This window comes from Chelmon rostratus, chromosome 5 (genome assembly GCF_017976325.1).
Source record: "Chelmon rostratus isolate fCheRos1 chromosome 5, fCheRos1.pri, whole genome shotgun sequence".
Taxonomy (NCBI): domain Eukaryota; kingdom Metazoa; phylum Chordata; class Actinopteri; order Chaetodontiformes; family Chaetodontidae; genus Chelmon; species Chelmon rostratus.
Window position 1 is genome coordinate 5,992,868 of NC_055662.1, and position 24,399 is coordinate 6,017,266.

Consider the following 24,399-nt stretch of genomic DNA (forward strand, 5'->3'; position numbering starts at 1 on the left):
CCCCATCCCATTGATGAACACTACACTCACGCTACGAGAAGCCCAGTAGGCTCGTGCCATCCAGCTGTTTCACAGCATCCTCGAGCGGGGTCCAATGAATGGCACAATTCTTCACATTCCTTCAAAAATAATCTAGACTACATAAATCACACTATATACACACCGATAACCACCAAGAATGGGATATGCTACAGTCACTCCATCCCTCCATTAACACTGAACACATTAATGGTGCCTCATAGAAAAAGTTAATAGGTCAATGCAACATAAAATACTGTACATTTACTACTTAAAAACATTTGAAACCTTTTGCTTCAGGGTGACCCCAGTGATGATGGTACTTATAGAGCCCCAAACAAGCCAAGTGACAGTCCAGCAGGGCTGCAGTTCCTCCCAGTGCCCCTTTATATGTGTGGTTTGTCTGCATGTCATCCTCACATTTATTGATATCTTCAAATAAATCTCAAATGCCAGTATGTGGTGCACAAAGATATCTGTGGAGTGGCAGTAATGTGTGATGAAAGTTTCAGTGACCCCTGACCCACCCTGAAGAAAACAGCTGTCCGATATTTCACACACCACATTATGAAATCAAGATCTTTTTATTTTGTATTTCCTTTTTACAACCGTATCACTGACATAAGAATGATTTTTATTCTTATAAGAGGTTGCTTTCCCCCAAAACAACTACCACACACAAAGACCAAATAAAAGTTAAAGATAGGGGTGTTGCTTCATTGCAGCTGCATATTAAATGCTTAAAATAATTTTTGGTAAAATAAGTAGCAAAACATTGAAACATCAAAACAGAATTGGCCTTTCGTGGTTCAAGAGATTAACCTGCACATTGTGATATAAAACAAAAAAAGTTATAAATTGGGCTTAAAGGCCGCTAAAACAATGATGCAAAGTGAGGAAAAAAAAAGTAATTTGTTGTGGGGAAACACTGCCCATCAGAGCCTTGGTCCATGAAGGACAGCATGGGCATGTGTGGTGAGCGTGTCTGGAGTTGTACAGTGGGGGATCTGCAGAGATCATTTCATAGCTCAGTCCTGCTCCATCACGTTAAGATGGTGTCGTCTATCTCTTCATTGGAGTCTGGCAGGCTGGCGATTTTCTTCAAGGACCGGCGGTGACACTCTGACAGCAGGTCATTACTCGCAGAGTCCAGAATGGCGGTAATCCCCTGAATTGTAGAAAGGGCACAAAGTAAACATCAGGAACAGTCTTTTCCTATTTACATTATACCCTGTACATCTGTAAATCATAGTGGAGAGCCTGTAGTCTCACCTGCATGGTTTCCTCTCCCTGGCGGAGTTGTAGCAGGTTGACGATGGTGTGTTCACTCTGAGCTCTGACGCTGGTGTTCTTGTCCTTGGTGTTGTCCAGCAGACTCTTCAGCAGGGGCTTGATGAGATTGACATCCACGGAGGGTGTTGCCGGGTCTTTGAACACCCACCACACCACCCGCTCCGACACCAGTCTGATGTCACTGGACTGATTCTGAAGACACTGCATGGTCACACAGGCAACCGATGTTAGAACACAGAACCTCCATCTACGACACACTGCTGCTGCAGGTACTCATCGCAGTATCCATCCTCCTGTACACACTCTGTCATGGCCCCTTGTCTTCATCTGCAGCTGCTTGGTATCTGATATCTATCAGTCTGGTATCAGCTTTCATAATTAGATTTTAGTGTATAACTGAACACTTTGTGAAATTAATAATTGATGATTGATATTTGACTCAAGTAACTGGTGATCAGAGAAACTAAACAGATTCAGCTGGACTTGAATGGACTGGATATGGCCTTGGAAGCTGGGGTTGAGTACCATGTATTACTGCGTTCTACACTCCTCAAGTTAGTATTGGACTTTACAGCCTATGCCCTAAATTGTCTTCCTCCCCTACTGGCTCTTCCAAAGCCAGAGCCAATAGGGTGATGAACACTTTATTGGCAGCCACTTCCTCTCTTGAAAAGCGAAGTACATAGTCTGTGACTATCAGCTGAATAAAACAGTTCCTGCTTTACCTTGACAAACTGTGTGACGATGCGCTGGGAAACACTACTGACTCCCTCAGATCTGAGATTGTGCCTCATCAGGTATCCCATCCCCCTGATCCCACTGGTGGCGATGGGAATCTGAAGAGCAAGAGAAGAAGCAGAGCAGAATGACAATATGTAGTGACACACACACGAGGGAAACAGGAATGGATGGACAATATGAGGGAACAGTAGAGGACATGGGACTGTTACCAATGCTAATTATGTTATCGTATCCGATATATCTTACATATACTACATTAGTGCTCACCCTGTCTGCAGTGGCATTGGCCAAGATTGTCTCGGTCACAGTGTCGTAGTAGTCCTTCCCACACAGCTTCTCAGGAGCGGACTTGACAGCTATGGCCAGGGCCAAGCTACGCCCATGACGCACCATCCAGTCAACACCAGACATATCCGCTAAAGAGAGAGGGGAAAAAATGAGCTCATTACACATAAGAAAAACTTTTTTTTTTGATGCAGTTATGTTGGTCATATACCCTGAGAAGTGCTAGTATAAACATATTGATAAGGGACAAGTTAATTGTTGTAATAAATAGAGGCATTATTTATTAAGGAAATTGATGATGTAAAATCAACCCAACATTATACTCATAATGTGATCAGTGATGTGACAATTACTCTGCATATTAATACCAACCTAAGATGTGCTGCAGAAGCACACTCTTCAGCTCCTCCTCTGACAGGAAGGCACACAGCTCACCTACACAGCCAGCTGACGCCATACGCGTTGCATCCTATGTGCATGCACACAGACAGCCAGACAGACACAGGTTGAGAGTCATTTATTCTCAGACTGACACGGAGGCTCAAACCACCATTTTTGAAAAAAACCACATCCTCTCTGCCTGACTTCCGTTTTTCTACTGTGATCACAGAGGAAACTACACCACTGTACAGCTCTGTGTGAAACACCTTCCAAGTCTTTGTACCTTTATACTATATTTCTCTGGTAATTACTTAATATATTCAGCAGTTATTACGGGCTCGAGGCTGGAAGAACAGGCATGTTGCCACATATTAAAAAAATATCTTCTCATCTCTACTTGCTGCTGCAAGGCATCTGCTCCTCCTGTCATACCTCATCATGTCCCAGCATGCCTAGTAACGTGGTGGTGATGTTCTTGCGGATGGTTGGGTCCACCTTTGACCCGGCCCCCTGGATGACAAACCTTAAGGCTTGGAGCATAGTCTCCCTGCGAGAGGGGTAAAGAGTACAACACAAGCATGAGATTGAGAAATGTATACCAGCTTTTATAAAATAAGATCAAATCCAGAATCATACCACTGAACCCAGTTCCTTGAGTTTGTGACTCCACCTCCCACATTGAGAAAAGAGCCTGGCTAAAATTGGATTTTTGAAGCAGATGCCAATATTGATATTTGAGAATTTAAAAAAATATCGGTGGAACAATTGGAAAAGAGCAAATTATTACATGTCAGATATGTCATAACATGTCCAAATTGTTAGTGCCCTCTGGTGGTCAAACTATATAACAGCGACACTACTTTTAAATAACTGCAAAATCGGCATTTCTGCACTGACATATCTTATTTATCCTGGTTATACTTATACATACTGATATAACTGTGATAGGTTAATATCCCAATAATACTGGCCTCTAGGTTAAGAACATTTTTGGGACAAATGTCAAGACACACTAGTTATTTATGGGCTGTCTGATATGTGATGTTGTTTTCGTGGTAAGCATCTTTCTGAGGTGCTTCCTCGTCTTTGTTTGTGGCCATATCACACATACCGCCCACACTTTCGTTGCTTGCTTATCTATCTATGTATATATATCTGCAACTCCAAAACATCAAGAGGTAAAACATACAACATATCAAATTACAATTCAGTACTAAATTAACAACAACAATCGTCCCAAATACAGATTCAATATGTGACCGAAGATGATTTATTAAACACTGTCTGTCTGAGGGTATAATAAATGAAATGATATAATCCATTAAATCACTATGTTTCCACAAACGTTTGATTAGAGCAGTGGTTGACAGGGACATCTATTTAAAGTTTCCTCTAACTGAAGCATCAGTATTAGTCTGCTGTGTCAGCGCTAACCTGACTCCTGAGTCCTCAGCGTTGCGGATGGCAGAGAGCTGCTCAGTGAAGAGTGGGTCCACCTTGGTGTGGATGGAAACCAGTTGGCCCAGAGCCTCAGCAGCCCTCAGCCTCACTGCACGGCTGGAGTCCTGCAGGGCCTTCAGGAAGGTGGTCTGCAGCTGAGGCAGGAAGGGCTTCAGGGCAATGCCCACCTGGAAGAGGAACACAGGCCTGATTTAGCCTCCTGACTGGTAATTTGATCATCTGTGCAGAGAAATCAGTGCGTTAACAGTTTTTGTCCATTTACATGTCCCACAGGGAAATGCACATACAGACCTTCGCCAGCAGCAGAGTGAGAGTCTCCAGCAGAGCGGTCTTCACCGACCAGGCAAAACGGTCTCCCAAAATACGAATGAGCGGTCCAGTGATGTTGACGACAGAGGGCCGTAGTGCCTCTGGGGAGGTCAGTTTAATGACCCCCCCTAATGCTTTAGCTGCCTCTTCTTTCTGCTCAGGGCTACCTGTGAGGACCCCCTCTCTCAGGACAGGCAGGATACAGGTCACACCCTTTGGAAACAAAGAGAGAAAATAACAAGTGATGAACAGGACTGCAACAAACAATGATTTGTTGTTTGTGTTGTTGGCTAAGTGTGTTGTTATTAACCAGGCTTAAACCATGACCCCTGAGAATGTTTGTCGTCCTTAATAAAGGCACCATATTAACAATAAAATAGAAAAAGTGTCTACTTAAGAACCACGCCAATGAAATTTCAAATGTTTTTCACGTGAATTCAATTCAATTAACTAACTTTAGGAGAGGGAAAGAGCAGACTTTTGTCAGAAGGCTCCTGGCGTCATTCATTACAACCTTGGAACATACAACTTCACACAGTCACATATCATCCTTTAAATGCTCCTATCTACCAATAAATGTGAGTCAGTGAACTGATTGCTTTGGTAGGAGAGATGCTGCAGGGTTGAGCAGACAAATGGAGACGCTTTCATGTGACTGGTCACTGGTGAACAATATACACAATTTACAGTCACATCCACTGCAGTGTCAGAGAAAACTTCATGTCGTTTACAACACAGGAGCTCAAAAAGACAAAAGGATTCTGTCAAAGCCAGAAATACAAGAACAAAAGCACCATTCCAGTGTTTACTGTGTCCAGAGGAGTGTTCTTACCTTCTTGGGCAGACAGAAACCAGGCAGGTGCTGACCCTTAACATCTGCAGCTGCTGATCTAATGTCTCGATGCAGGTCATCAATCAGAGCCAGCTGGCTGCTTGCATCCAGTTTCTATACAGGAAAAACAACCAAAACTCAGGCTACGTTTTTCTTTTGATTAAGAAATTATCAAGGTATCTTATTTCTTCATTTTTACTTTCATCTGCATGTCAAACACACCTTGGTAATGGAGTTGATGGTGTCCCAGCTCTGAGACAGGACCTCTGGGATGGAGTCATTGAGGAGGCGGATGAGGCCTGACAGCAGGGTGCGAGTGTGGGCACTGTAGTCCAGGCGGGTGCGAGCAAAGTAGGCGTTGAGGATGGTGACAGCAGCCTGTCTGAGGCCGGGGTCAGCGCTCCGCGTGGCCTCCAGCAGGTCCTCTATGATGATCCGCTGGCCCACTTCATCCTCCACTGAGAGGATCACTGTTTGACAGCTGCACAACTCCTGCAGAAAAGGTAACATGTGGAGGTTATGGCTAGTTCCTTATGAGGGAAGGACAGAAGGTTCAAACACAACAACAGCTGCAGATATTATAGCTAGTGAATGCTGGTTTTACCTGTGCTTCATCCTCTGTTCCCAGCTTTCCTTTGAGGGAGGAGAGCAGGGCAGGCAGGATGACCCCCAGGTGGCGTGTCAGAGCATCTCCAGCCACAGCGGACAGGAAGGCCAGCACACGTGTGTTCACGGGAGGAGCAGTCAGCTGGTATGATCAGAGACGACATCCAGTTTAGTCAAATATAGACAAAATAACAAGGCCTGGAAAAAGAAAATTTGACTGTGACATTTTACCTTTGGAACCAAGTAAGGCAGCACAGAGCGACTCTTCACCGCCATGACCTGCTTCAGGCCGTCCAAAGCAAACTCAGCCGTTTCCTCGTCATCCTGCGAAAAGACAGTCAGTGTTTCAAGAGGCAGACCAAAAAATTTCGAACGCTATGTGAATTGTGTTTGTGTTCTCGTTCCCTCACCAGCTGTTTGAGCAGGGTAGGCAGGATGTCATCCAGTGCCTGGTGACCGATGGTCGCATGAAGCTGCTCAAAGGTTTTGGCTGCAGCCTCTCGGACCTCCTCCAGAGGGTCACAGAGAGCCTTCCTTACTGTAGGGACCAGGGACTCAGAGAAGACGAGCACCTACAGTACAAACAGCATCAGGTTAATAATGTTGATGTAATTCTCAGACTCCCAGCCAATTTGTGATTTTGAATCTACAAGATTGATGTAGAGGTTTGATGTAAGAAGAGCATGCTTATATTTTGGCCTTTGGAGGCCTTGTAATTTACAGTACATGGCATTTTATTTATTCATTTAAAAAACAAAATCAATGTATTGGTGTATTGGTATTGAATACTGAAAACTGGTCTAAGCCATCAATAATAAAGACATTTGGGTTTAAATTTGTATCGTAAAAATACCTTTTTCAGTGCAAACACCCCAGTTTATCCTTTAACTGCTCATTTTACTTATTAACAGGCTCAACTATAATTCTCGTCATGGGGAAAACTTCTGAAAGAGATGAGACATCAAATCCTGGTTTTTATGGTGGCTCTCCTGCTTTGGGCGCCTGTATTCTTAAACTCATTCAACCCCACTAGCTACGATGCTCCGTGTTTTTAAAGTGACAGAGATACGTGTGTTACAGTGTCTGCATGACTCACCGCATCTTTGCTGGTGGACTTCATGATCTCACTGAGGCCGATGCAGACTCCCTGCCTCTCGTCGCTCTTGTCAGAGCGCAGTCCCTCCTCCAGGATGGGAATAATCTCAGGGAGAATCTTCTCTCCCAGCTTCCTCACCAGATCACCCAGCGTCCGAGCAGCGATCTAAAACCACACAGCGTCAGTACAAGGCTCTGAAGAGGTACAAACACTGCTGCCAGTCGCCAACCAGGGAACAGAAAAACAGAGTGGGTTGACAACATTCATATACCGTTCTCTTGTCAGGGCAGGTGGACGCCAAGAAGCCCAGCAGGAGAGTGAAGAGGGTCGGGAGGATCTCTCGAAGAGTTCTGGGGGTGTTGGACACCACGATCTTCCACACGTGGAGGGAAGCCTGTCGAACCACCAGCTGAGTGTCTGAACGGCCCATATAGAGGCCAGAGAGGACGCGATTACGCCGCTCAGCGCCAAGAGCCCCAATGATAGCCTGAGAGAGAAAAGGTCAAAGGTCAGCAATCCTTCACAGAACAATAAACACTTTTCAAAACCACACAAACACCGCTGTGATGACAAGAATGATGGAGTAGATGGACCTATAAAGAAACTTGAAATGTAGTCATACTTTATTGGAGGCAGCTGTCCCAAAGTTGTCATCCTCAGAAGCGGTCTCTGTGGTCATCTTTCCTGTCACTCCAGAGATATGGAACAACAGATCTCCAAGCAGCTGCACAGAGCTGAACCTGCAAACCAACAATGACAGCAAAGCACAACTGGTCAATATAAGAGTGACATTTAGGCGATCACTAATGTGTTAGCGTGTATTTAAATCTGACCTGATTCTCCACAGGTCATCAAACAGGCCCTGTTCCAGCTCAGGAAGCAGCAGTGCGATGGCAGTCTCAGCGTACATGCTGATGATTCGCTGGCCGGCTCGCAGTGCCGTGTCTCTCACATACTCGTTCTCATCAGCCAGAGCCTGGTGGACAACACAGAGAGGGTAAGAGCAAAGGTTTAAGACTCCAGTGTTACTCACCAAAAGGAAAAACACCTGCTGGAAAATGCTATTTTTAGCATGTGTATACACATTCTGAAAACTACAGTATGTATTGAAACAAGGTCGCTTTCTCCAAACCTCATAAACCCTTCACGCAACAGTGACATGTAATTCACTGCAAATTGGCCAAAAAAAAAAGAAAGAAAAGAAACATTCTGGTCATGACAATACCTTGAGAATGCAGGGGATGATGGGCCCAACGTAGGGAGTGAACTTGTCTCCAAAGGTGAGTGGCAGGTAGATGAACATCATGATGTAACCATCTCTGACGTGGGAAGCGATGTCTACCTTGCTGGCTGTTTGCACCACATCTGGCATCAGTTTGTCCAGCTTCTCCACTCCGAGTCCAGCCATCACCTCAGCCAGGCCTGAAGACACCAACACACAAATCATTCAGGGAGTCATGTGAAGAGCGGTACTTAGAGCAAATCAGAAACAACACAGGGACAGAGTAGAGAGGGGACCTTGTGCAGCTCCAGAGCGATCTACAGAGCTCTGTTCAGAGGCCAGCGTCTCCATGAGCCACGGCAGCAAGTCGTCAAAGCAGGATTCACCCATTCCCTTCACCATGGCACCCAGGGCTTTGGCTGAGACTGTACGCACCTGGAGAGTATAGGAAGAGAGGCAGCTACAGCTTCAACTTCACACACACACAGCGCACATTACTGTAGTACTGCTCGTATCGCTAGACGTACCTCAGGCACGGGGTCCAACAGAGAGGCCTTCAGTCCAGGAATTACACTGGGCAGGTAGGGTGACAGGTCCTATAAACAACAACACATATCACACCATAAACAAAATGTAAGGGCTAGTAACAGTTTGGTTCTGTTTTAGTTCATAGCAGTAATTAGTTGATGCTGTGTACCTTCTGGTCAGTGAGGGAGTACATGTTGCCAATGATCTGAGCGGCCATCTTGCGAGTGTCAGTGGAGCGATCCTGGAAAGCTCTCTGGACAATGGGCATGATGAGTGCCAAGGAGGGGGCGTCGATGAAGTGGACAAACTTGGTGTCCAGCAGTGTCTGCAGGCACGTCTGGGTCCTCCTGGACGGATCGGTGAGCGCGTCGAGCAAGATGGGGGTGATGGCTGAGAAAGGAACAATGACATCGGTATCAAAACGCTAATTTACTAAACATCAAGAGTAAACAAAATCATTCTTAAAACTGTAATCTGTTCTGAGCTACTAACTAAATTACTTTTACTGAATTCTTCTCATTGGTAATGTCAAAATACCAAAAAAAAAAAAAAATTTTGTACAGATGCACATGTATTTGGCAGGTGAAATCACTCTGATTATAACTTAAAATCTGCCAGTGCTACGTAGCTTCACAGAGACAGCTGGGCTTTTCAACTATCTTCCATTTCACTGTACAGATAATCACTTTAAGGTGAAACCCATGTGTAACTGGAATCTATCCTGAAGACCTTTAAAAGTAGACACAAAGACGGAAGAACAAGCCTTTCTCTGGCTGACAATGCTCGTGCTTTAAAGAGTACTTCTATAACACTGTGGTATCACTATGGACAGGTTAAAAAAGGATCCAAATCTGCTGCAAACCCAGAGATATTACCCACAATGCAACTCGACCACTGACAGTTCAGTCAAAGATTCAGGTGTTATGCTAGTAGTGGCTAATGTAGCCTCCAGCTGACCCTCAAGCAGAGATGAACATTTTTTTTTTTCACACATGCAGTCGTACTTTCCAACACTTGTAAACAGACTTTGTATAATTTTGGTTGATTTTTCCTTTAACTTTAACTTGGTCAGGCCCAACTGTTGGGTAGAAACAATAAAAATCTGTTTTGAATATTGGAGAACTAACCATGAAATAATTAGAAATGGGCACACAACAAGTCCCATCTGTGACGGCAGCTCGAACCCCATGACTCTGAGTCACTTACCCAGGATTTCAGGGTTGCGGATAACAGAGCCGATCTGTCGGAGGGCCTGCTGGCCGGCCTTCTGCACCTTCACATGGGAGTCAGTCAGCACTTCAGTCAGCTTGGGCACGATGCTGGGCAGACAGGAGGACAACTGCTTGGGTGCACAGAAAGCCATGGCACCCAGCAATTCCACCGAGCCTGGAGGAAAGAGGGGGTTGATTCAAAAGAAGAAACTGTTTGAGTGAGCAACTAATTTCCCTGTATTAAACTTAATCCTTACCTAGTTATACACAACTATAAAATCTCAACAAGGTCTGAATCCTGTGCATGCGGGGGCTCTTCACCTGCTTTAGTTCTCCAGGACTCCTCCTCCAGAGCCACCAGCAGGGAGGGAAGAACCAGCTTCACCCCATGGGCACTCAGGTTCCTCATCACGGCTTTGGCACAGTCATCTGCAGCCTGGTGAAGAGAAGGCAGGGGGTCAAAACTTCAGACAGAGATTCTACTCTTTTTCAGAGACAACTTCGACTGATGTAACAGGAATTACATAACAGTTTCCTAAATTTGAGCCTGTTTCATGGATCATGTGCTTTGCCATCCTTGTAATGTTTTAATGTAAATATACAGAAACACTGGATTGTACAGGAAGACCTTTTACAATTGAAACCAAGAAATCGTGATGATGAATTTATAAAAAATAAGACAATAAATTCTGTGTAAAACATATTTTTAACACCTTGTGAAACAGAAAGTGAGACATTCATTCAGAGGAGACAGTGGACTCGGGCTATGACCTGGCTGCTCACCTCTCTGACATACTGGTTTCCGTCTCCAAAGCAGAGCAAGAGGTGAGGCAGTACGTGGACCACATATGGCTCAAACAGCTTCCCCAACATGTTACACAGCATCTCAAAGGCAAACAGCGCCCCTGGACAGACACAAACAGCTGGTCAGTGGCTTCTTATTTTTGGGCCCCAAAAAACACTTTCTGTTGTTTAAGTCTTCAGTGCCAGTAGATGGTGGTTTAGCCTTCTGGTATCCATGTGGTAGATACAATTAACAATGTACTCTGACATATATGAGATCTGTATCAACATGTGTTAAGTAGTGCAAAGGTTCACTTACCTTCCCGTCGTCTGAAGTTTTTCTTGTCCTGGATGGCGTCGGTCAGCGTGGTCATGATGTCCTGTTGTTTGAGCGCCAGGATCCCGAGACCTTTAACCAGGCCAGCCAGTCCGTACGCTGCTCCCTTCCTCTCTGCGTACTTGTCGCTCTCCAGCAGCAGTTGCAGCAGGTTCCTTACAATCCCTGCAGCATCCTCTTTGATGGCAGGGACTAAAGGAGGTAAACAGCTGGCCACAGACTCCTGGACCTGATGACGATGACAAACCAAATGAGATGATGTGTTGAATTTTACAATTCTATCCAAAGAAAGGGCTGACTAAAGAGTTACAGGAGTGTCAGTAAAGTTGAATCTGTATAAAAATAAGGCAATAACAAACTAGAATAATTCTGTTTTAAATGAATGTGCATGATTAGCTGACTCGATGACAACAAAAAAAACTCAACATTCAACCCTCACTAGTCTATACCAAAATAACGAGCTGGTTAAATATATTATCATTTTATTAATGTACACATTTAAATTACAGGATAGTGTGTTTATAATGCATGGCAGGGTTTCCATTTTTTGGTAATTACTCTTTATTTTTTAATGGGGAAATCAGCAGACCATATTGAAGTCTCTCTGGTCAGTGTCCAGGGAAAATAATTCCTCAGTTAGATGTAAAAATTGTTTGGCTCTACATGCCGTTTTCCACGACTGTCTGCCCTCTCTCCTCTTCTTATTCGGGGAATTAAGGGTTTATTTCAACCAAACAAGATTGTTCGAACAGTGAAAGGTGAACAAAGAAGGTTTTGGTGAGTATTATTGTGTCCTGTTGAGTTTGAATGTGAAGTGTGTTTTACGACGATAAAATTACTGTTTCTATAAATGGAGTCTGGTGGCTTTGGTGAGGGCGATATAGTGGCCGTTTCTGGTTAAACAAAAAGGATTTTCCTCTTGAACAAATAAGTCTATCTCTGTAGAGATGCTTTTCACAATGTTGTCAGACACTTATAAAAAACAAACTATTTTAATGGATGTTCATCAAAGGTGTGTGGGAACAACAACAATGCAGCTTGTTTCACGGTTGCTGAGTGGATCGCTGTCACTCAATACTGGACCACTTTCAAAAACTGCTGCGCCCTTATTTGACCGGAATTTCTAATATTTGTTTGGGACGTTGAAAATGTCTCAGGACAAGTGGACTGACAGGTGGATCAGTGCCGAAATCAAACACAAAGTGCAACACAATTAAAATGCATTCAGTTATTGAAGAATGTGATTAACAGCTTAAATGCATAACTTTTGCGGACAATATTTAACCTTATAGACTAAATTGTTCTCAACGTTTTCTCATGCTGAGACTAGTCGACTAGTCTAAGTTTAACTCAATACAGGGTGTGGACCCAAGTGAGACATGTTGCCAACCTGCTGTGAAGGTGTAGAGAGTGCAGTGATGAGCTTGGCCACGATGGGTTTGACCTTGGGGTCATTTTTGTCCAGATGTTTGGCCAAGGAGCCCATGAGAATAACCACACTCTGACGGACAGAGTCGTAGCTGGCATCCTGGGGGGCGTTCTTTAGAAACTCTTCAAACACTGGCAGCAGGGAGCTCACGTTGTCCTGGTACACAAAGCAAGTACACACGCTAAGTGTAAGATATGAAATGGCCATATAATACATATCTGAAATAATTTGTGTGTGCATGCGCTGACATGTGCAGGCAATGGCTGAAATACGACGTGAGCAGTACCTTTCCGTGTGTGTTGAGCGCAGAGAGGGCAGCGTCGAGCATGCAGCGCCGCACCTCAGTGTGGCGGTCGTTCAGAGCATCGGGAACAAAGAAGAGGAAGAGAGGGGTGACCTGAGATTCGTCCAGGTACTGGGACAGCTTGTTCAGAGCCAGAGCAATGCCACACCTGAAAAAGAAGTGTGAAAGAGCTCAGTGCACAGGAGGGAACATCTAAAGTGTTGTGGCCTCTATTACCATCTGCCCGGACTGAGTATTAGAGTGTAATCTGTCTCAAAACTACAGATAAAAGAAGACAAGCACCTTCCAGCCTTTTCCTATCATCAATGTTACCATTTTTGGCTTCTTATCTCTTCCTGTTGGGACTAATCTAGATGTTTCTGCCTTGAGTGATAGTAGGCTAATGTAGATATTATGGTGGTTAATTGTGCATTCATTATCCTGAGCCCCTGGGATGATATTTCTATTTTGGCTCCAAGGATAAAAAGATTAAACATGCTGGTACATCTGATCTTTGCAAACAAATGTTGAGATTTACCTGGCCTCCCATTGGTCAGGTGGAGCTTCAGAGATCACTCTGCCCAGGGCATCCAGCACAGGAGGTGGTCTCTTTAAAAGTAAAAAAAAGTCATACTTTAATTTCTGAGCTCAAATGCATCCACTTGGAGTATACAGAGCTAGAGGAGAAATTTGGAGAGTGATCTGGCCATGGTGCAGGGTCTCACATAGAGTTTTTGGTGGTAGAGCTCAGTGAGCTGGCCAAGCACAGTGGCAGACTGGTCTCTGTACTGGGACACGGCACTTGACAGAGCTTCGGCACCCGCAGAACGGACGGCCTCCTCATGATGGGTGACGTCTCCGATCAGCAGGGAGCAGAGCTCAGGGACCAACTCCAGATCCAGAGACTCCCAGAGTCTGAGGAAGAAGGACAATCCAAGAAATAAGTCCAACTGTTGAATTCACAACTCAGTTTCCACTCTCTGTCACAGTGCAAAAACCCAGTTTTGCAGGATAAAACATCTTTTAAATGACATATAATGAACAGGATGGTTAAAATGTTCATTATTTAAAGACTGCTGTTGGAAAAGATGAAAAAGACACCCGTGAAGGGACCAATGAGTTTTAGTACAGACATACTTTTCAGCCAAGGCTCTGCCCTCCTCCTCGACATCGAACCTGGCAACCCAAAGCCTGCGCAGCAAACTCAGCCCACTGGCCTCTGTGCTGTCTGTGGGCAGGGCAAACTCCATCTCCAACAATCCCTGAGCACAGACAGATTGGGTTGCAAAAATGAAATACACATGGGCTATATAATTTGTCATCTAACCATGGTCAGCACTAAATACGTTAATCGTTGATCTAGACTTTCTTTTTTGATGAACAAAAACAAGTTTTTAGCTCAGAAAAGCTTAATCTGTTGAGAAAACAACTGATAACCATAAACTGTGGTGACTTTTCCAGCCTGTAAAACACTTGTTCACTCTACTCTGGGATAGGCCATTCAACAAATATCAAAATGAGGTGATCCAAAGCTCACCCTGAGGGCAGCATCCCGGACAGAGAAGCAGGGTGAAAGGAGGGCGTTGAGCAGGACATCTATCTCTGGCTGCTCTGCCACAGTGCAGCCGTCTCCTCCCCCAGCACTGGCACACAGCGCTGTCAGGCACTGAGACGCCAACACCTGAAACAGTGTGAAAAGTCTCACATCACCAGGCTGAGCAGTAATTCTGTCATCCATGTGGCCATATAGTGTTTATTCAACAGGACACAGAAAAAGGATGGGACAGAGAAAAACAGAATCAAAACAGATAAAGAGGTGAGAAAAATAAGACAGCAAATGCATGTTTTATGATCAAGAAACATAGTCATGATGGAATCTGGAAAATAAATAACGTCAACAACAATAAAAATCTGAAATGAACTGAAACCTGGAGTCTCGGGGTGGCTGTGGAAATGACTGTTGTCAGCAGGAGCAGCATGTTGACACGTGGAAGCAGCTCTGGGCCGTTCTAGGACAAAAAAACAACAAAATTTAGTACATAAACGCATCAAACTTAAAAGGTAGTACTGTCACATAAATCTTTCGTGTGTGGACACAAAGGACAGGATGTGGATGACTGCTGAGTAATTAAATTCTGAGACAAATGGGGTGCATGGCGATGATTTCTGTGATTTCTGGTTGTCTGCACTGACGACTTTTAATTTTTACACGTACATGATGTCTTGTTCCAACCGACTCCTCATAAACAAATGACAACGGAATGGAGTGTTTGTGTCTACCTCGTCTATAACAATGTCGTCGTTGCCTGTGTCTGCCCGGAGCTGGGAGTGTTCGTTGATGACTTGCAAGGCTTTGGTCATCAAGTTCTCGGTCTCCTCTGTGCTGCCTGAAGACTCCCTGAGCATGGCGTTGAGGAGAGGGAAGCAGAAGGAGAAAGCAGGAGCAGACAGTGGAGCAACGTCTGAGGAAAAACAAACAATATAAAAGAAACAAGAAAGCGGTCAGTATCTGCAAGCACGCTGCTGGGATTACACTTTAATCAAACAGCCTGAATATGAGCTCTTCTGTGTCTTCTGCACAGCTAAAAATGTCAATCTCAAAACATCCTGTCTCATACTGTCTTTTTATTTTAATCTTTCCTTCCTTTCATTATCCATTAAAACATTAGCTACATGTTTAACTTGAGCATTTCTATTTGAAATATTGATATTTGGTACTGATATTTTAGGAAACAGGAAAACAGGACGATTAAGTGAGATTTGCTCTTGTGATTTAATTGTTTAGCCAATTTTGTTCGACAAATTTGAACATATCCAAATACTTTGATTATTAGCAAGAAACTGACACATGATCCAGAACTAAAGTGTGCATGTGTGTCTTCATGTTGAAAACAATGTGATTGCTTCTGGTGTTCACAGTGTAACTTTCACTAGTGTCCATGACTGTGCTTACCACCAGTCTTGGCCTCTCTCTGTGGGACAGTTTGGTTGTGCAGCAGCAGGATGGTGCGGTGGGCTGCTGTGTCCAGGTCCTCTTGTCCCCAGGCCATGTCCAGATCGCATTCTGGCTTCAGCAAACGCAAGGTGACATGTCCCACGAGCATGGCTAGAAGGACAAAAAGTGACACTGACTCAAGATGCTGAGGCTGCATCTGTCAATACAATACAATGCTAAGACAAGCCACGTTAGGCCCACCTAGGTAGTGAATGTGTTTGGGCATGAGACACACTCCGATGTCCAAGAAGACCTGCTGGATGCGGGGAGCAGCCAGGGGGGATTTTAGTAGTGGCATGAGGACCTGGAGGACAGCGGGGAGCTCCCTGGTAATCTGAGGTGGTCTCTCTATCAGAGTGGCTACCAGCAGACCTACCACACTCTGCAGCTCCACATCCAGCTGGTGACAAAAAGAGGTACGACACAGCTCAATAAGGAGAAATTTCGACTGTCATTCTTCATGCACTCAATTTAGACGATTCACTTTTAAGACTTGGTTCCATACCTCTTGAAGTCTCTTGCGAACAGCAGCCTCCTTTTCCATCTGGATATGCATCATTTCCTTCTGCTTGTTGGTTAGCTGCAATTCGTCTTTGATGCCTTTTTTCTTCTTTAGCTCCTGCAAGACCAAAGACAAAAATCTAAATGCATCCCAGACATTAACAGCACCAAATATGCAAATGGTGGCAAGAACACTGCACCTCCTGTAACTCCAGCTCAATTATCTGTTCCTTGTAGGAGTACGCCTTGTTCTCTCTCTTCATGTTGACTTTCTTGGTGCTTTCCTTCTGTGCACTGCAGCAGAAGCAGAGGCACAAGACAGAAGTAAATAAGTGCCGAATATGCAACAGAAAGTTCTGGTAATTGCTGTTGAGTTCAGAAGTCCACAGCAGTAAGAGAAGCTGTGTGTCACCTCTGGATGATGCTTTTGTCATACAGTTCTCCCTCCGGTGTAAGCATGATGGCGTAATCGTCCCTGGTGACCTGGAGTAGAGCGGGTCGGGAAAGTTCCTTGGTGACATGGCTGATTACCCGTGGTAACAGCTTGTCAGGGGAGAGGCCAGAGAGGGCACCGACTGCATTCTTCACCGCCTGAGGAGAGAAACAGGACCACTAAACATCCTGGTAGCATGTAAAACACATCAGCAACGACCAAACATCAGTGTCCCTCTAGATATTCTGCACATTTTTCACATCCTGTATGCAGCCTTTTTATCCTTTAATCAACCTTGGTTATTTCGCAGGAATCTGTTGTGTAACACTTTAGAGTTCATGAGTGCATAAATCTCATGTAAATGCAGCATAAAGGGCCGCATGTTATTTTCAGACCTGGTTGTCAGCGTTGACCTCCAGTAGATGCGGCAGAATAGCCTCCAGATTCTTCTCTATAAATTCTTCTGCTTTTAGGTTCATGGAGTGAAGCAGAATAGGCCAGAGGCCGCGGCGAGCTCCAACTGAAAGAGATCAAGTGGACAAGATGTCAAATATGGGACAGAGCAACAACACACTATCCCAACAAACCTGTGTTGTTAAGCTACAAAACCCTGGCAACAGTTAACCTGACTGTGGTTAACAAGTGGGTGGCAGCTTCGTTGTCGCACCTATGGATGGATGATGAGCCACTATCAGGATCTCCATGGCCAAATTCTCTGCTTCGGTGGGGTCGCCCCATTGGCTGGCTGAGGAGCAAACAACACACAGCGCGTCCAGCAGGACCCGAGGGGTAACGTAGCTGCGACCCAGCTCAGTCAGGTCTCCTGAGTCTGATACCAGCACGTCCTGCGGCAAAACCTAAAAATTTACAGCGTGACGTCAGTAACGATCAGACTGAGAAAAAAATGAACTTGTTTTTGCTGCTGTAGCGTTTGAATGATTATGGCGAACAATGATTCTGTACAGTGTGTTTGTTGATGACCACGCGGAGCTCTCCCAGAAGGCCATGCGCAAGACTGGATCCTCCCAGAGAGGAGAGCAGCTTCCTGATCGTCTGCTGTGCCCGCTTCCTCACACGCCAGCTCCGAGACAGCAGAACGGCCACGGTGGCATGATGATACATCCTACAGAACAGTTACATACAGGAAATACTATTCAGCGATTAAAGCAATGCAGGATTAAAGCAAATGAGGCAAAACTGCAGTCCATTTATATTCTGCACAATAGATTAGAAAGTAGATTAGATCTCTCTTTGGGCAAAAAATTTCAGAGAGCAAATATTTACAGGAAATCAATCTGGATAATCATGACCCACCTCAGCTCTATATCATAGGAAAAAAAAACGTAATACATTTATAATTAATACTGTTCATGACAAATGTTGCATTGTAACAATATTGCATGTGAGGGGACTTTTTTTTTCTCCTGGTGGATGTACTTTTTAATCCTCCAGATACACACAAAGTATGCAGGCAAATATGTGAACAATGCCTCTTGCATCACAACTGCTAGTGCATGATTTAACTTTTGTATATAAGTGCTCTAAGACGTTTCCGTGCCAGGAGTTCTCGACATGTTAACAGAGGGACGGACTCACTGTGATTTGCTGGTGTTAAGTCTGTGAGCATGGTCCAGGAAGAGCCTTTCACAGAGCAGCAACACTGTGAGCAGAGCTGAAGACAAAGTAAAAAAGACATCACCTCATGTCTTAATATTTGAAAACACTCATGAGCCATTAACATAGGAAGACATGCTGCCTTACTTTCCTCGTTGGCTTGGGACAGGAACTTCTCAGTGGTGAAAAGTGGCTTCTTCTCATCTAAGATCAGGTTCCAAAAGCTGGAGAACTTAGCTTCTGCAGAGACAAAAGGACAAAAAAACCTCATCACTTCCATTCTTGTATATAAAGTTCTTTAAGAGTCTTCATAAGTGAGAAAAGGTCATTGTTGACATGCCGGCTCACCCGTCTGTGTCTCCAGCAGTGCCAGTCGACTCAGAAGAACAGAAGCTGCCACACCTTCTGCAAGCAGAGCATGCTGGGAGTTTTGTGCCACAGCCTTCTCCACTGTTTGGAGGAGCATGGGCAAGAGGTCTGAGGCTTGGGCCAGAGTGTCACCTAAAACCAGGGAGAAAGGTTAGAGCACAGGCATTAGGATTAAGTTCAATTCAAGGAACTGTATATTAGACATATTGCGTAAAGTCTTTTGTGTGTCTGACCTCTGAAGGCCCCCAGCATGGCCTGAAGGTAGGCATGTCGAACCAGAGAGGTGGAGGTCTTGAGGGTGAACGCTTTCTTTAACCAATCCATCAGAGTGGTGGGAACTTCCACTGTGAGACGACTGCTCCACTGGGAGAGCACAGACACTGCGTGCACCAAGGTTCCCTCGTGAACTAAATAAAACAGAGAAAAGTTAGTAGGAAGCTGAAAGGCTACACAGTGGTCTCTTAAAGAATACCCAAGCCCAAGGCATAACCTTACATGATGTGCTCTTTTTGTGACTTATAAATATTTTTTCCCTGAAGTCAGCAAATGTCTCTGGCATTCTGGTAAGAAGTAGAGGAAGAAAAAGGCTGAGCAACGATACCTTCTTGCTGTAAATATGGGATGAACATCACAGTGACTGCAGAGCCAAGAGTCTGGTTGGAGGTTCCTGACACGGCATTGTGGCTGCAGCTGGCAATCCCTAGAACAAATAGAAAATACTCTGCTTGCTAGGGGTGTGTCATATCATACTGGTCACAATAATATCGGTACAATTTTTAATATGATTTTAATAATGGTCATATTCCAACTTGTTGGGGTAATGTCATATCGTTTTGCAGAGCAACAACAAGCATGGCTGAAAGCGAAAGGAGCGAATTCAGTAGTGTGGAAGTTGTTTGGTTGCAGAAGATCAGATGTACAACGATCCATGGTAATAACGTATGTGTGTAAGAAGATTATTAAAACAGATAGGGGCAATACAACAAACTTCTTTCACCACCTCAAGCAGAAGCACCCAGTTGAGTGCGGGGAGAGCCAAAAATCACATAAAGAGAGCGTAACAGCTTTTGTGAGTTCTAAACCCAAAATATTTTGTCATATTGTCAAAAATGCTGTTATTGTAGAAATACCCTAAAATATCCTGATATTAATTCAGGGCCACCACTACTGCTTGCAATTTCATCTCGTTGATAGTTAATAATTATAATTGTTTGCAAGGCCTCTTACCTGATAACACACTCATCTTCTGGGCAATAACGGTGAGCTTTCCCTCAGACCCTGCAACCACAGCAATAATGATTCAGGTGAGCAAACCAAGCACGATTAAGACAGTATTTCAGTCTGAATGGTAAGTAATTAGTTTACCTCCGAGGATCTTGAAGAGGTGTGTGACGATGTCTTGCACAGCAGAGGGGTCACTGCACTGCTGGGCCAGGTTCTGCATGGCCTGAATCGCCTCCTCCATCAGCTGGGCATTATTAGCTTTCAGTTGGCCTGAAACACAGACCACAGCAGAAATTAAATACACACAATTATGATAAATTGAGTACCCAGTCTTACAGGCATTATTTCCCCTGTGACAAATCACACCCTTATGACAAATCTGTGTTGCTTTAAAAATATGTTCTACAAGATGTATGCAAAACCAAGTCAACTGAGCATCCTTTAAAGCCTTACTTGCGATGGCCTTTCCAATATCCATGGCATACTGACTGAGGTCGAGAGTTACAGCAGACAGCAGGCAGGAAATAGCTGGAAGAGACCAGGTGAAGTTTCAATCACTGAGCAAGCGCTGCCTTAACATCAAGAAGGTGAATATTTAAGGTCATCAGAAACTAAAGGAATCTCACTCTGAATGGCGTTCTCTGGACTGCGGAGCATCGTCTTCTGCAGCATAGGGAGGAGCAGCTCCTTGAACTCAGAGTGCGACACATGACGCAGCAAGGAGCCACTTTTGTCCAAAATGTGCTGTTGTGGCTTCGTCTTGCTCATAAGGACAGATTTTATGTACAGGTCCAACAGAGCACTCTGTAAAAAAACAGTAGACACAATTCATATTCATCTGTGATTCCATCAACAACATCAGACTAAAAATGAGAACAAAAAAACCCGTGGGGAAAAAAAAAACTCACCTTGTGCTTCTCTATTGTACCTTTGTCTTTCTGAGCAGTGCAGAAATCTAAACACATCCCTAGCATGGCCAGAGTAGTAGGGCTCTGGTCCAGACTCAATAGTGTGCTCATGTATTGATCGACCAGTTCAGGATTCTGTTAAAAACAAAGTGTCAGACAGCTGTTCTCAGCTCATGGATGTGGTCATATATAAAACATAATCACATTTATTTAGGTCAATAATAAAGGCAAAATCATTGACTTCGGAAACATGCATTAATCAAGCTTTTGAAAAAAAGAAATTGTCTTTTTAACAGTGAATTTCCTTGAACTTTAAATATAATTTAACTGAAAAACAAAAAAAGCCTGCTTGGGAGGGGGGGAGAAAGTGCCCCGCTGTAAAGGAAAGGGGTGTGCTGGATTTATAACACAAGACAAAACAAGAGCAACATAATGCAGCACAATAATCATTTTATCATGGTTATCTTGTCTCATAAGGTTTTGCTTTACTTTTGCCTTCATTGTATGAGTTGACTGATGTTAACAAGTTATATATCAGGTTAGCAAAATGTGTCACATTTTATGTGTGAAAAATCACAACCAGCACAGGTAATTTTGTCAAGATCCTCCCTAGTCTGGTTCCAGATCAGGTCCCACATCAAATAAAACAGAAATTCAGTCTGATCATTAGATTAGATCCTCCCCTCCCCTCAACCTGTGTGTTTTACTGCCAGCATATTCCAAACAGGGTACTGTACTCACTTCCTCCCAGAGGTGACTGAGATTCTTGAGGGTTGATTTCTGTGCTGTGGTCTTGGCTCCACCCACCACCTCAGCGACAAGAAGGCTCTGTACCTCCACCTACAAGAGGGGACAACCGACCACAAAAAGATACCAACATCCCAGATAAAACACTGACCCTCATCAGGAGAGGACAAATTCTGTGTGACAAATCTGTCACCTCCGTTAGCCACTTCAGCAGGAAATCAGGACAGCAGCATTTAAAACCTACCTGTATGACTTGGTATAAACAGTCATTTCAGAATCACAGGCCATATTAACATAAACTACTGTATTTTATTTTAATTTAAACAAAAATGGACGAATATTCTTTTACTGACCATTTTCTTCCAGGTGGCTCCTTGTCTTTTCTCTGGGGCAGAAAACACACTGGAGACTAAAATGCAGGTCCAGGACAAGCCGATGAAGGCAGCAGAGCCTGTGCTTTTACTGAAAATATAATGAGGCAAGGATAAGACTGGGAAGGGCACAACCAGGATACTGTGTAACTCAAGTTGCGACAATTAGTTGATGAATCAATCAAAAGAACAGTAATCGCCAAATATTTTGCATATCAACTTATTGTTTCAGTGATTTTCAGTGTAAATGAATAAAGTCTTTAAATTTAAATGGGAATTTATTAAGCGGTGAAACTATAAACTTTCAAGATGACGACATGTGCAGTATAAAGTTCAGAGCAGTACCTGGGCTGTCCACCTTTGCTGATGACTCCACTGTTCAGCAGGCAGTAGAGGAGGCTGCTCACCAGGATGTCAGGCTGACTGTCAGCCAGCTGGGCGATGACAGAGAGGAGCTCTCTGCGTGATGCAGCATCCCTGAGAAGCACACACAAGGGACATACACTCACAGGTGTTTCCATTATATTGCCCACCCATTGACAACATATCAGTGAGGGCAGGTTAAATAACAGGAACACAACAGGAAGTCAACAGCAACCCAAACTACATCCTTCAAAATGGCCTTAAAGTTAAAGTCTCTAAAATGCTTTTAACAAAAACTGAACTTTAAAATGAACATTAGAATAATATTGCGGGGGCATCCCATCATCTGAAGGGTGGTTTTCTCATGGCTGAAAGTTATGATGTATACCTACCGATATCTGTGTGGAGTGAGACAGAAGAGCTTGCATAGACCTTTGATGGCATTCTCTGGTAACTCTGAAAGAGATATGTTGATGAAGCATTAGTGCTGATTAAAGCACCTACTTTAAACACAGTGTAGAAAATTAAATGACACAAATTCCCTCACCTTTGCCCTTTATACACTGTTTCAGCTCTCCAAATATCTCCTTGCGCTCTTTCACACTGGCTGTAGTCACTTTCACAGCAAATTTCTTCAGTGTATCTGAGACCTGTAATAGTAACATTTAGTATAAGGAGTGGTCTAATGGCAGCAGTGACGTCAGTCTGACCGACAATCCAGGACCACAAGAACTTATGGGACTGGGAGCCCCTGCATTTTATTGACAGTTCACAGTTTCAAACAGTCTAGACCGGGGGAACACTTGGCTTTTCTTTTTTTTTTTTTTTTTTATTGAGGAATTCCTGTCCATGGACAAATCAACAAATTGTCTAAATACATGTTGGTCAATTTATATTTGGGACCTTGATATTAAAATCAGCACCATAAACGATGAAGGATTACACACAGTATAAATGCATCAGTGTTAAATGTTGTCTGGAATTGTCTGGGGTGGGAATGAGATTAATCCAGAGAAACGAGAGACGGGGAGGAAGAAAAGGTTTCTTTGTGGAACTGTTGTTTGTGAATTTAACTCCAAATACAAGTATACAGCAAAAGTAAATGGCAGTTTACACTAAAGGCCTTGTCATTGAAATCAGCTCGGGATTTTCAGCGCAGGCAGCAGCATCACGCTGACTTTCACTGATTTACAGTATATTTACTGCGCTCACAACATAAGTCATCAGTAAACCCATCACAATTTACTGTTTACGGGGGGCGTGGCTAAACTCATCATCACATAAGAAGACTGTCTGCCTAACTTGGGGAATTCAGATCAATTAAAGTTTATGTCAGTAATTGTTAAGCCCCTAATGAGTTAATTTACAAGACGGCACTGTCTCAATACAGCTTCAGCTCTTCTCCCACCGCGGTAACAAGCCGGTCTCTGTCGGTCCGGGCTGGTTATCGCTGGGTGCAGCAGCAGCTCAGTGTAATGAAGTCACACTGAGGCTACGTAGCACACAGCTAGCAGCCTGCTCGCTAGCTACTGATGAATGTTGCCTAAGTTTCCCGTTGAATGCCAACACAAACCAAGATGTTTATAAAGCAGTACTCCGTAAAACACAAATTTGGTTTTCTGCGGTATTTGAACGTTTCTGAAAGCAAATAGTGTACTATTAAAAGAGAAGCCACACAAACCTGCGTGTCCGCTGCCATCTTGCCGGTCCGGCTGCAGGAAGGACTTGTTGATGTCACTTCCGGGTCAAAACTTACACAAACCATGCTGTTCCTGACGCGTCTCTGCTTAATACGTAACCCTTTTTTTGTTTGTTTGTTTTTGTTTTTTCTAAGGTAAAAGTCCAGTGTAGGATTAAGGAGGGCCTGCTGGCAAAAACGGAATCATATATTCAGTGTTATCTTTTCATTGAGGTATAATCACCCGAATATAAGCATCGTTTTGTTTTCATTACCTTAGAATGAACCCTTTATGTCTATAGGGGGAGTTCAGGGAAAAGTCCTTTAACATCTTTATATTGCAGTGGTATAGGTGTTGGTTTACATTCAGGAAACTCACGC

At 43.9% G+C, this 24,399-nt stretch overlaps 1 protein-coding gene across 1 annotated transcript; it reads right to left on the minus strand.

Annotated features, from left to right (window-relative positions):
* Nucleotides 1-597: 597 nt before the first annotated feature.
* On the minus strand, nt 598-24,047 carry gcn1 (GCN1 activator of EIF2AK4). Its single transcript, XM_041937299.1, has 57 exons — nt 24,022-24,047; nt 22,888-22,990; nt 22,733-22,796; nt 22,323-22,454; nt 21,960-22,068; nt 21,601-21,699; nt 20,860-20,994; nt 20,578-20,755; nt 20,405-20,479; nt 20,093-20,221; nt 19,955-20,005; nt 19,329-19,427; nt 18,961-19,134; nt 18,707-18,859; nt 18,506-18,598; nt 18,341-18,416; nt 17,708-17,867; nt 17,412-17,601; nt 17,140-17,264; nt 16,724-16,902; nt 16,512-16,605; nt 16,316-16,429; nt 16,012-16,210; nt 15,769-15,921; nt 15,096-15,277; nt 14,744-14,824; nt 14,353-14,496; nt 13,953-14,077; nt 13,541-13,730; nt 13,354-13,424; nt 12,819-12,984; nt 12,494-12,688; nt 11,086-11,332; nt 10,767-10,888; nt 10,305-10,419; nt 9,979-10,158; nt 8,942-9,162; nt 8,772-8,840; nt 8,541-8,679; nt 8,248-8,444; nt 7,856-7,998; nt 7,645-7,762; nt 7,294-7,509; nt 7,023-7,187; nt 6,337-6,498; nt 6,158-6,250; nt 5,925-6,068; nt 5,543-5,812; nt 5,321-5,434; nt 4,471-4,701; nt 4,153-4,346; nt 3,151-3,265; nt 2,710-2,806; nt 2,320-2,468; nt 2,037-2,147; nt 1,291-1,512; nt 598-1,186 (listed from the first exon to the last, which is right to left on the minus strand). Exons 1-57 carry the CDS (start codon nt 24,037-24,039, stop codon nt 1,061-1,063), a joined length of 8,016 nt encoding a protein of 2,671 aa, XP_041793233.1. The 5' UTR covers nt 24,040-24,047; the 3' UTR covers nt 598-1,060.
* Nucleotides 24,048-24,399: the final 352 nt, after the last annotated feature.

Coding starts and splice junctions, on each gene's coding strand:
- gcn1 (XM_041937299.1), bottom strand. Junction 16,211..16,315: donor TTCGCAAGAGACTTCAAGAG/GTATGGAACCAA, acceptor TTTTGTCACCAG/CTGGATGTGGAGCTGCAGAG. Junction 6,069..6,157: donor TGCCTTACTTGGTTCCAAAG/GTAAAATGTCAC, acceptor TGATCATACCAG/CTGACTGCTCCTCCCGTGAA.